The sequence below is a fragment of the Macaca thibetana genome, chromosome 17 (assembly GCF_024542745.1).
Source record: "Macaca thibetana thibetana isolate TM-01 chromosome 17, ASM2454274v1, whole genome shotgun sequence".
Taxonomy (NCBI): domain Eukaryota; kingdom Metazoa; phylum Chordata; class Mammalia; order Primates; family Cercopithecidae; genus Macaca; species Macaca thibetana.
Window position 1 is genome coordinate 8,273,419 of NC_065594.1, and position 13,386 is coordinate 8,286,804.

At 40.3% G+C, this 13,386-nt stretch overlaps 1 protein-coding gene across 4 annotated transcripts in view; it reads left to right on the plus strand.

Annotated features, from left to right (window-relative positions):
* Positions 1–13,386, plus strand: part of MTUS2 (microtubule associated scaffold protein 2) — a 625,283-nt gene that overhangs the window by 203,117 nt on the left and 408,780 nt on the right. For all 4 annotated transcript variants that reach the window (XM_050766814.1, XM_050766813.1, XM_050766816.1 and 1 more), the window contains one exon: positions 3,136–3,376. In XM_050766814.1, coding sequence (XP_050622771.1) covers positions 3,136–3,376 — 241 coding nt within the window. The remainder of the gene's footprint in view (positions 1–3,135; positions 3,377–13,386) is intronic.

A 13,386-nucleotide genomic window follows, 5' to 3' on the forward strand; every position in this document is an offset into this window, starting at 1 on the left:
GTTATAGAAACCAGATTTTTTAAAATAAAATGAGAACCTCTTAAAAATAAAAACCCAAACCAGCTTCAGACACTTCCATCATTATCGACAGATCCCCGCTGGTTACGTAGCATGGGTAGAAGTGGGAAAATCAAGAGTAAGCACTCTTCTGAGAGAGGAACTCTTTTTCCAGTTGGCAGGAGCAGCACAGGCGTTTAAAACTTCCACAAGTGGCTTCCAAGATCATCTGGGATCTAGTCATGTCCGGGTATTAGATATGTTTTCCTAAACAGGTGCCCTCTGCCGCTGGCTCTCCTGAGGTCTCAGGGACACTCCCTCCCTCCAACAACTTGGAAGCCCTTTTTATTTTTGGTAAAGGGAGGTGGGAAGAAAGGGGCAGGGCTGAGGATGGAGGGAGGGCGATGTGCGTGCAGTGTACAGAGGTATGATCCAGGGCTGTCTCCCTCCTCACTGCTGCCACTCGTCTCTGAGGGGCACTGCATCAATTGGGGTTCCCCAGACAAATAGAACTAATAGGTGTGTGTGTGTGTGTGTGGTGTGTATACATCTTTGTCTCTTTCTCTGTTTCAATATATATTATATATATATATTTCTATATATATATCATACATAGAGAAACATGGATATAGATGTATATAGAGAGAGGTTACATCACATTATCTATATATATATAGAGAGAAATTGATTGATTGATTTTAAGAAATTGGCTCATGATTGTAGAGGCTGGCAAGTCAAAAGTCTGCAGGGCAGGACAGCAGCCTGGAGACTTAGGGTAGAGTTGGTGCTGCAGCTTGGGTCTGAAGGTGATCTCCTGGCAGAATCCCCTTTTCTTTAGGGGGAGTCAGTCTGTTTTTAATAAAGCCTGCAACTGATTAGCTGAGACTCACCTACATGCTGAAGGGTCTGCTGCTTTATTCAAGGTCTACTGATTTAAACGTTTATCTAATATAAGAAATACTTTCATGGCAGCATCTAGAATGCTTGACCAAATATCTGGGTATTGCGACCCAGCCAAGTTGACACATAAAATTAACCATCCCAGACACCCTTCCCTCACCCCTATCCCAGTGGCTTGTTAACGACGCCTCCACCTGTACCCTCTGTCTGCACGGCACACTATCCCACTGAGAACAGTGCAGGGCAAATAGGATGAGGGACAGCCTGGTAAGAATGTATTTGTTTGCATGCCTTGACTTTACGAGTTCGTTTGAAATCATAGGATTCTTTTGTTTGCTTTCAAAGTGATTTCTCTAAAAACTCTCCATTGGGATGGAAGGAGGGAAATGGCAGTGTTTGGGATTGTTCTGTATGTGTTTATGACTGGGCTGTGTCACCTGCTGTATTCTGTCAGTAAAGATTAAGGAAAAGAGTATGAAGCTTTTTGTAGATTCCCTTGTTTAATTAAAAATGCACAGACTAGACATCAAAGGTGTAGTTTTCCCACTTTTAAAGAATTTGCGATCTCACCAGAAACAAATTACCCAACAAAATGATAGGCATTGAAGTTACTGAAATCGTTAAGATCATTGTTGAGTGAGATTGTGGTGAATTTTAATCCCTAAATACTACTCAGTTTCAAGGCACCCAGTAACTACTAAGATCAGCATATTGCAATCCTAAAACCTGACAGACGTAGTTTGGAAATAATACCAATTTCTTAATAAGAGCACCTGCTCAAAGCAATGTGCAATGGAACCCAAAATTTAGAAACTAAAATTAAAAAAGGGTGTATGTGAGAAAAACCAGAGATTGATAGTGAGAGTAAGTAGAGTATGTTAAAAAATTTATCAGAGTGCAGATGTAGAATGTTCTTTCATAGGAATATAATTTGCTGTAGCCAAGTACAATCTATCTACTGTAACAATCATGCATATTTTACAGTGTGATTATGATAAAACTTTAAAGGCCTAATCTTTTGTTTCTACAATGTCAATTTGAAGGAGGACTTTATATCTATTTCAACATTAAATGAGTATCAATTTAAGGGTTTATCTCTTCAACAGCTTGGATCAAAGCTTTTATAGCCCTTATTAAAGAATATTATTAAATGCTTATGATTCCTGAGATACAAGTTTGACACATAAAATGTGCTGTGATTTAGAACAGAGTTAATTAACAGATGTATCTTTTCATTTATAGCCCTTAGCACTATTTTTTGTTGTAACTTAAAGGAAATAGATTATTTAGTTCTCTCTTTTTTTCATGTTTAATATGAAAAAAACATTGATAATATGAACAGACTTAATGAGTACAGAATTGCATATATAAAAGGTACTGCCCACAGGTTGTATTCTAGGCCAAACTGCTAGCTACAGGAGAAAGTAACAGTAACGTTATGTTATTATTAAACTTAGGGAAAAATGGAAACATGGTTCTTTAATAAATATTTATTGACTCTAGCTATGTGCTAGACATTGTTTTTGGTGCTTTGAAGTCAGCAGTTGATGAGATTGTGCCCTAGAACTTGCATTCTGGTGAAACTTGCTCAAACCTTCCTGGGGGCATCACCTCACTAGGGCAGACGACCAGAGGATATAACTGAGGCTCAGGTCTTTAGGTAAACACACAGTACAGGTCTGAAAACACATTTTCCATTAACTTCCCTATTTTTCTGGCTAATGTTTCCTCCCTTGTTAACAATGCAATTTTTTGCTTCCTAAGTAGCCCAGTAAAGATCTAATATAAATGGATACAGTTTATCTAGTCAGTCTAAGACTAGGTTATCATACAGATTACGGCTTTTTTTCCCACAGGTATAATAAAACTTCCATAATTTTATGAACATTTGCTAAATGCTTTTTTTGCTTTATTGACATTTATAGTTTGGCTGCTTACTCAGATTCCAGTGATTTTGTAACAATGGAATTAAAAAAATCTTATCCAGTGAGTTCTTTTTAACCCCAGTAAACTATAGATTTGTAGAGTAGTAGAACTGGAAGAGACCTGAGAGGTCATCCAGGTGTGTTGTCAGTCAGGGGACGAAGACACTGTGGCCCAGGGAAGGTAGCGGACTTGCGATCAAGCAGCTCAGTGGTACCAGAGTGGTCATTGGTTCAGCCTCCGTCTCGTGGTCCTATTTAGAACTCACACTATGATGTGAAGGTCTCTGATTGAGTTTTTGTTCGTCTATCATAGGTTACAGACCACCCTGGAAAAGAAGAGTTCTGTTCTCCTCCCTATGCTCATTACGAAGTCCCTCCAACTTTCTATCGGTCAGCCATGCTCCTTAAGCCCCAGCTAGGATTGGGTGCAATGTCCCGTTTACCATCTGCAAAGAGCAGGATTCTGATTGCAAGTCAGAGGTCTTCAGCGAGCGCCATCCACCCACCAGGACCCATAACAACAGCCGCCAGTCTCTACAGTTCCGATCCTTCAGGTAACCGATCCAACAATTTCTGCCTTTTCCTGCTGTATGTTTAGATGGTTATCATGTAAGATGGTGATAATTGTCTAAAATATGAATGCCTTTCATCCTTTCAGGAGAGCCTTTTTCTATTCTTCCATCTGTCTGTAGATGCAGACATTTGTGAAACTCATCTGTGTGCAACTGTCATCCTTCATGTCACCTTTAAACTGATGGCCCTTGTTACTACCATCCAGCTTTTCAGAGTTTCTTCCTTCTCTAATCCTCCCTATAAGACAAGGCTCAGAAGTTGTTTTCTGTCAAGGGCCAAAGAGTAAATATTTTGGAGCATATGGGTCCTAAGGAGTCAGTGTCATAACTGTTTAGGGCCTTGGTCCATTTGGTGATGAGACAGAGAGAAGGTAGAGCCAAAGAAGTTCCTGACTCACTGGGCATGGGCTGCAAGAGAGAAAGCCATGGAGAACTCCAGGGTTTCTGGCCTGAGCAACTGGAAGAATGGAGTTGGCACATAGAGAAGTGCATTTAGAAAGGCAGGTAAGAGTCAAGCAAGGACATGAGAAGGTTGAAATGTCTTTGGTCATCCTGCAGGATACAGCATGGGATTTATGGGACTGGAGTTTAGAGGACAGGACCTGGCTAGAGATATAAAAGCGTTATCTGTAGGCAGACAGATGATATTCGGAGCTGTGATGCTGTCCTTCACCAAGCTGCCTTTGCTGTCCCCCACGACTACACCTTCATCAGGATGTTATAAATTTGATGTGAACTTGAATTATGCACCTTTGAAATAGTATGGTGTGACAAATGTTCACACTTTTACTTTATGCACAAAATGTGGAAAAACTTCAAAGTTATAAAAATAATCTTAGTTGAGTTTTTCTTGCAACAGTCAAGGTTTTAAGACTATACTACTGTATAAAAATACCGCTGTGATAGAGACAGGCAGATCAAATTCTTCTGAGGCTGGCTGATTCATATTTACACATTTTTGTAATAAGGGTGTCACTTCTTCAAAGTTCAGTTCGGTCCTGGAAGTACACATATGAGGGGCTGCCTCCATCCCTACTCCTTCAGGACTCAAACCCTTTTCCTTGGGTCTGTGGGTGTCTTAATTTAGAGAACAGTGTATGTTCCCATGGTTGATCATTAGAGACCCAGCAAAACTAGTAATGCTGATGAGTATCACTCCTACAGGGCATGGAAGATGTCACATCCCTTCTTAGCACTGTTGGGGGGATCACCTGCCAGAGGCTCTGGGACAATGAGAGGTTCTTAATTTGGAGACTGGGGAGCTTTAGAGGGCAAGGACTCAGCTCCCTTGGCCCTTGAGCCCGGCCAGTAGCTCTTGGCTTGGCCTCTGGTCACTTGGCCAATTGCAGGCAGCAGGCCCTTTCCCTTGTCAGACAGCTTTGCTAGAATCCCTAGTGCCTCCATCTTCAATTTTGGCAATATGCCTCACTAATGCTCTTCTTTCTGCCAAAAGCTTTCCATTTTCATGTTATCCTCAGAGATATTCCCTTGCTCCTCAATCCCTGTTTTGTTTTTATTTCACAAGAGACTTAGATGGTTCACTGAACACAGAGCCAAAGCCATTATCCACAAAACACTATTGATAGTTTCCCTTGAGATCTAGGAGGCTTAACTTTCAGACTGTCCTAGGAAATGAAGAGAAATACCTGGAATAAAAAATAACTTCTGGAATAACAAAGACAAAGAAAAACCCAGCTTGGCGTGGTGGCTCACAACTGTAATCCCAGCACTTTGGGAGGCTGAGGTGGATGGATCGCTGGAGGCCAGGAGTTTGAGACCAGCCTGGCCAACATGGGGAAACCCCATCTCTACTTAAAATACAAAAATTAGCTGGACTTGGTGGTGCGTGTCTGTAATCCCAGCTACTCTGGAGGCTGAGGCACGAGAATCACTTGAACCCAAGAGACAGAGGCTACAGTGAGCCAAGATCGCACCACTGCACTCCAGCCTGGGCCACAGGGTGAGACTGTCTCAAAAAAAAAAAAAAAAAAAAAAAAGAAAGGAAAGATGGGGAGGGGAGGGGAGGGGACCCAACAGCTAAGATTCCACGTGGAGGCACTGTGAGTACCTTCCCAAGGCCACTCTCAATTTGTTCCTCCATTACAAAAAGTCCTCTGACAGAAGGGAGTGAGGTTCACTTAAGACTCAAATTCAGAACACTGTGGTGAAGAAGAAACACTTGTACTTTTTGATAATTATGTATTGTACATTTACCATGATTTAGCCCAGATCTCCAAGGTAAACAAGGACAGATTTGTTTACATTAAAACTAACCTCCTTACAATTATGTGATCGATTTTAGAATAAGTGTGATGTGGTGCTGAGAAGAATGTATATTCTGTCAGTTTGGGGTGGAGAGTTCTGTAGATGTCTATTAAGTCAGTTTGGTCCAGAGCTAAGGTCAAGTCCTGAATATCCTTGTTAATTTTGTCTTGTTGATCTGTCTAATATTGACAGTGGGGTGTTAAAGTCTCCCACTATTACTGTGTGGGAGTCTAAACCTCTTTGTAGGTCTCCAAGAACTTGCGTTATGAATCTAGGTGCACCTGTATTGGGTGCATATATATTTAGGATAGTTGGCTCTTCTTGTTGCACTGATCCCTTTACTATTATGTAATGCCCTTTTTTATTTTTTTTGATCTTTGTTGGTTTAAAGTCTGTTTTATCAGAAACTAGGATTGCAACCCTCGTTTTTTTTGCTTTCCATTTGCATGGTAAATATTCCTCCATCCCTTTGTTTTGAGCCTATGTGTGTCTTTACACGTGAGATGGGTTTCCTGAATACAGCACAATGATGGGTCTTGATTCTTTATCCAATTTGCTTTCTGTTTGTTAGTTTTCCTTCTAACAGTCAGGCACCTCTGCTGCAGGTCTGCTGGAGTTTGCTGGAGGTCTACTCCAGACCCTGTTTGCCTGGATATCAACAGTGGAGGCTGCAGAACAGCAAAGATTGCTGCCTGCTCCTTCCCCTGGAAGCTTCATCCCAGAAGGGCACCCACCAGAGCCAGCTGGAGCTCTCCTGTATGAGGTGTCTGTCGGCCTCTGCTGGGAGGTGTCTCCCAGTCAGGAGGCATGGGGTTCAGGGACCCACTTGAGGAGGCAGTCTGACCCTTAGCAGAGCTCCAGCGCTGTGCTGGGAGATCCACTGCTCTCTTCAGAGGCAACAGGCAGGAATGTTTAAGTCTGTGGAAGCTGTGCCCACAGCCACCCCTTCCTCCAGGTGCTCTATCCCAGGGAGATGAAAGTTTGATATATAAGCCCCTTACTGGGGCTGCTGTGTTTCTTTCAGAGATGCTTCCAAAGCCACCGCTTCACGTAGGCCAGGTGAGCCTTGGAAAAGTCCAGCCCGGTGATACTCAGGAGTGGTGGCCTGTTGGGAAAGTGCCTCCAGGGTTTCCCGGGGCCTCGGGGACCATCTCTCTCAGATGCGGGCGTAGTCCCAGTCGGGAGGGGCTGTGGGGAGGGGCCTGGTGCAGACCCAGCGCTTCCCATTGACACAGACAACTTTGCAGTGGTCCTTGACCTGGGAGCAGAGGATGGGCCTGGACCGCATATCCCCGTGCTTCTGGGCTTGGGGCAGCACCCTGGCCCGGGGCCAGCCCAGGAATCAGCTCAGGTACCTGCCCATGACAACAGTGCAGTGGTCGAGACCTTCCCTTAGAAATTGGGCTTCCAGAAGTTTCTGGCTGGGGCCAAGTGTGCAGAGCTTGGTGACCTTTGGAATCAGGACTCCAGAAAGCACACAAGACATCGAGCGCTGGGCTCCCTCTGGCCATGGGGTCCCGCACGGGCCAGGACAGCACCTCGCGGAATCGGAGACGTCACAGGGGGCAGCTGCAGTGGGGGAGGGCAGCACCCAGAGGATCTGGGGGACCAGGGAAGCTCAAGCCTCCATCCTTCCCCCTGATGGTCCTAACCACTTGGCTCTGGGCAGAGGGGCCTAGCATCTGCCTCTACTTTTGTTCCTGACCTTTAAAGGAAGATAGAATTTCTGCCTGGTCCTGAAAACTACAGATGCCTGTTGACAGAAGTGTGCTCTCTTTCTGAAAATGAACACAATACACTTGGATACTCCTTCAAAGAAAAACAAATCATTTACTCATATCAGTAAAGGTGATGTGTGTTTCATTCTTCTAGGATGGATGTTAATATCACTTTTTGCAATTTTGCTCTTAAGAAAATGGAGCCATCAGGTTTTGTTTTAGCACTGACAATGTTGATTTTATGTGGATTTCCTATAATTTCCAGCCTTCATACATCCATGAATAGATTGTCTCTGAACACTAATGTCATTTCTCTCATTTAACTTTTATTTATTTTTAAAATATTATTTCAGTAGTTTTTTGGGGAAAGGTGATGTTTGGTTATGCGTATAAGTTATTTAGTTGTGATTTCTGAGGTTTTGGTGCACCCTTTACCCAAACAGTGTAAACTGCACCCCATGTGTAGTCTTTCATCCTTCACTCACCTCCCACCCATTTCCCCAAAGTCCCCAAAGTGCATTGTGTCATTCTTAAGCCTTTGCATTCTCATAGCTTAGCTCCCACTTATGAGTGAGAACATACGATGTTTACTTTTGCATTTCAATTCTTACTTCACTTGGAATAGTGGTCTCCAGATTCTTCCAGGTTCCTGCGAATGCTGCCATTTCATTCTCTGTAAGGCTCATTAGTATTCCATAGTACATTTGTACCACATTTTCTTTATCCACTCGTTAATTGATGGGCATTTGGGCTGATTCCATGTTTTTGCAATTGCGAATTCTGCTATTACAAACATGTGTGCCAGTATCTTTTTTGTAGCATGACTTCTCTTCCTCTGAGTAGATACCTGGGATTGCTGGATCAAATGGCAGTTCTGCTTTTAGTTCTTAAAGGAGTCTCCACACTGTGTTCTGTAGTGGTTTGTACTAGTTTACATTCCCACCAGCAGTATACAAGTGTTCCCTTTTCACCACGTGCCCACCAACATCTATTGGTTTTTGATTTTTTTATTATGGTCATTCTTGCAGGAGTAGGGTGGCATCACATTGCGGTTTTGATTTGCATCTCCCTAATAATTAGTGATGATGGTCATTTTTTCATGTTTGTTGACTATTTGTATATTTGAGAATTGAGAATTGTTTATTTTTGTCTTTAGTCCACTTTTTGATGGAATTATTTGTTTTTTTATTGCTGACTTGTTTGAGTTCCTTATAGATTCTGGATATTAGTCCCTTGTCAGATGCATTGTTTGTGAAGATTTTCTCCCATTCTGTGGGTTGTCTGTTTACTCTGCTGATTATTGCTTTTACTGTGCAGAAGCTTTTTAGTTGCATTAAGTCCCGGCTATTTATCCCTGTTTTTATTGCATTTGCTTTTGGGTTCGTGGTCATAAAATCCTTGCCTAAGATAATGTCTAGAGGGGTTTTTCTGATGTTATCTTCTAGAATTTTTATGGTTTCAGGTCTTAGATTTAAATCTTCTATCCATCTTGAGTTAATTTTTGCATAAGGTGAGAGATGAGGATCCAGTTTCATTCTTCTTGCCAATTATCCGAGCACCATTTGTTGAATAGGGTGTGCTTTCTCCAGTTTATGTTTTTGTCTGCGTTATTGAAGATCAATTCGTTGTAGGTATTTGGCTTTATTTCTGGGTTCTTTATTCTGTTCCATTGGTCTATGAGCCTGCTTCCATAGTCACCTGTTTTGGTGACTTTAGTCTTATAGTATAGTTTGAAGTCAGGTAATGCGATGCCTCCAGATTCGTTCTTTTTGTTTAGCCTTACTTTGGCTATGTGGATTCTTTCTTGGTTCTGTATGAATTTTAGAATTGTTCTAGTTTGGTATTTTGATGGAAATTGCCTTGAATTTGTAGATTGCTTTTGGCAGTGTGGTCATTTTCACAATATTGATTCTATCCATCCATGAGCATGGCATGTGTTTCCATTTGTTTGTGTCATCTTTGATTTTTTTCAGCAGTGTTTTGTGGTTTTCCTGGTAGAGGTCTTTCACCTCTTTGTTTAGGTGTAATATACTCCTAAGTGGTTTTTGTGTTTATTTGTTTGTTTTGCAGCTATTGTAAAAGGGGTTGAGTTCTTGATTTGATTCTCAGCTTGGTTGCTGTTGGTGTATAGCAGTGCTACTGATTTGTGTACATTGATTTTGTATCCTGAAACATTGCTGAATTCATTTATCAGTTCTAGGAACTTTTACGATGAGGTTTTAGGGTTTTCTAGGTATGCCATTATATCATCAGTGAACAGCGACAGTTTGACTTCCTCTTTACTGATTTGTATGCCCTTTATTTCTTTCACTTGTCTCATTGCTCTGGTTTGGACTTCCAGTACTATGTTGAATAGAAGTGGTGAAAGTGGGCATCCTTGACTTGTTCCACTTCTTAACGGGAGTGCTTTCACCTTTTCCCCATTCAGTATAATGTTGGCTGTGGGATTGTCATAGATGGCTTTTATTACCTTAAAGTATGTCCTTTCTATGCTGATTTTGCTGAGGGTTTTAATCATAAAGGGATGGTGGATTTTGTAAAATTCTTTTTCGGTCTCTATTGAGATGATCATGCTATTTTTGTTTTTAATTCTGCTTATGTCTTATATCACATTTATTAACTTGCTAATGTTAAACCACCCCTGCATCGCTGCTATGAAACCCACTTGATCATGTTGGATTACCTTTTTTATATGCTGTTGGATTCCATTAGCTAATATTTTGTTGAGGATTTTTGCATTTATGTCTATCAGGGAGATTGATCTGTAATGTTCCTTTTTTGTGATGTTCTTTCCTGGTTTTAGTATTAGGGTGATACTGGCTTCGTAGAGTGATTTAGGGACAATTCCTTCTTTCTGTATTTTTTGAAATAGCATCAATAGGATTGGTACCAATTCTTTTTTGAGTGTCTCATAGAATTCAACTGTGAACTTGTCTGATCCTGCACTTTTTCTTGTTGGCATTTTTTTAATTAACATTTCAGTCTTGCTGCTTATTACTGGTCTGTTTGGAATTTAATTTCTTCTTGGCTTAATCTAGGAATCTTGTGTATTTCAAGGAATTTATTTATCTCCTCTAGGTTTTCTACTATGTGCATGTAAAGGTGTTCATAGTAGCCTGGAATGATCTTTTGTATTTCTGTAGTAGCAGTTATAATATCCCCTGTTTTTTTTCTAATCGAGTTTATTTCGATCTTTCCTCTTCTTTTCTTGGTTAATCTTGCTAATGGTCTATCAATTTTGTCTATCTTTTCAAATACCTAGCTTTTTTTCATTTATCTTTTGTATTATTTTTGTCTTACAATTGTATTTAGTTCTGCTCTGATCTTTGTTATTTCTTTTCTTCTGCTGAGTTTGGGGTTTGGTTTGTTCTTGTTTCTCTAGTTTCTTGAGCTGTGACCTTAGATTGACTGTTTGTCCTCTTTCTAACTTTTTGATGCAGGCACTGCTTTTGCTGTATCCCAAAGTTTTCGTATGTTGTGTCACTATTAGCATTCAGTTCAAATAATTTTTAAATTTCCATCTTGATTTCATTATTGATGCAACAATCATTCAAGAGTGGGTTATTTAATTTCCATGTATTTGCATGCTTTTGAGGGTTCCTTTTTGAATTGATTTACAGTTTTATTCCACTGTAGTTTGAGAGAGTACTTGATATAATTTCAATTTTCTGAAATTTATTGAGACTTCTTTTGTGGCCTATCATATGCTGTATCTTGGAGAATGTTCCACGTGCTGATGAATGTACATTCTGCAGTTGTTGGGTAGAATGTTCTGTAAGTATCTGTTAAGTCCATTTGTTCTAGGGTATAGTTGAAGTCCATTGTTATTTTGTTGACTTTCTATCTTGATGACCTGTCTAGTGCTGTCAGTGGGGTACTGAAGTCTCCCACTATTATTGTATTGCAGTCTATGTCATTTTTTTAGGTTTAATACTAATTGTTTTATAAATTTGGGAGCTCTATTTTTAGGTGTATGTATATTTAGGATTGTGATATTTTCCTGTTGGACTAGTCCTTTTATCATTATATAATCTTCCTCTTTGTCTTTTTCAACTGCTTTTGCTTTAAAGTCTGTTTTCTCTGATACAACAATAGCTACTCCTACTCACTTTTGGTGTCCATTTGCATAGAATATCTTTTTCCACCCCTCTACCTTAAGTTTATGTGAGTCCTTATATATTGTTAGGTGAGTCTCTTGAAGAGACCAGATACTTGGTTCATGAATTCTTTTCCTTTCTGCCATTCTGTATCTTTTAAGTGGAACATTTAGGCCATTTACATTCAATGTCAGCATTGAGATGTGAGGTGCTATTCTATTCATCATGCTGGTTGTTGCCTGAATACCTTTTTTTCCTTTTTTTCGTTATGTTACTGTTTTATAGGTCCTGTGAGATTTATGCTTTTAAGGGCATTCTATTTTGATGTATTTTGAAGATTTGTTTCAATATTTACAACTCTTTTTTGCAGATCTTGTAGTACTGGCTTGGTAGTGGCAAATTCTCTCAACATTTGTTGTCTGCAAAAGACTATCTGTCTTTCATTTATGAAGCTTAGTTTCATTGGATACAAGACTCTTGGCTGACAATTGTTTTGTTTAAGGAGGCTAAAGGTAGGACCCCAGTCCCTTCTGGCTTATAGGGTTTCTGCTAAGAAATCCGCTGTTAATCTGATAGGTATTCCTTTATAAGTTACTCAATACTTTTTCCTCACAGCTTTAAGTTTCTTTCCTTGTTATCACTTTACAAAACCTGATGACTGGGTGCCTAGGCAATAATCTTTTTGTGATAAATTTTCTGGGTTTATTTGAGCTTCTTGTATGTGGCTATCTGGATCTCTAGCACAGCCAGGGAAGTTTTCCTTGATTATTCCCTCTAATATGTTTTCCAGACTTTCAGATTTCTTTTCTTTCTCAGGAACACCAATTATTCTTATGTTTGATCATTTGACATAATCCCAAATTTCTTGGAGGCTTTGTTCATTTTATAAATTCTTTTTTCTTTGTCTTTGATGGATTGAGTTAATTCAAAAGCCTTGTCTTCAAGCTCTGAAGTTCTTTCTTCTGCTTGTTTGATTCTGTTGTTGATGCTTTCCAGTGTATTTTGTAGAGTCAGGTCCGGGGGGTCCCGAGTGAACAAGCTTGTGTTCCCACAGAGAGAGGGTGCTCCAACCTATTGATACCTGCATGCATTCTCCAACCCGGAAGACTTCTGAGTCCTATACTTTAGGGATTTTTATAAGGCTTCATCACACAGACATGACTGATTCTTAACTCAATCTCCAGCCCCAGAGGAAGGGGAGAGAGGGAGCTGAAAGTTCCAAGCTTCTAATCATGGCTTGGTCTTTCTGGTGACCAGCTCCTATCCTGAAACTATCCAGGAGCCACCAAGAGAGTCTGTCATTAGAGCAAATGATGCTTCTGTTACCCAGGAAATTCCAAGGGATTTAGGAGCTCTGTGTCAGGAACTGGGATCAAAACCAAATGTTAGAACAAAAGATTCTTCCAGCACTCATATCACTCAGGAAATTACCAGGGTTTTAGCAACTCTGTGTCAGAAATTGGGGGCAAAGACCAAATATATATATTTCTTATTATTAGTCGCAGATGACTTGAATCCTTTTAAATTTATCGAGCCTTGTTTATGACCCATTACAAGATCTACCCTGGTAAACATTTCATGCATACTTAAAAACAGTGTCTACTCTGCTGTTTCTGTGTGGAGTGTTCTACAAATATCACAGGTCAAGTTGGCTGAAGCATTGTCAGGTATTCTATACCCTCACTAATTCTCTCTCTACATGTTCTATCAGTGGCTGCGAGAGGGCTTGAAATCTCAGACTGTAATTGCAGACTTGTTTGTTTCCTTTCCAATTTTATCAGCCTTTCTTCCATATATTCTGAAGCTCCATATGGTATATAAAGTTTTAGTTTATCATTTTAATGAATTGGCCACTTTATCATTATGAAATGAGCTTCTTTTTCCCCAGTCATATTTTTTTCCTTGAAATCTC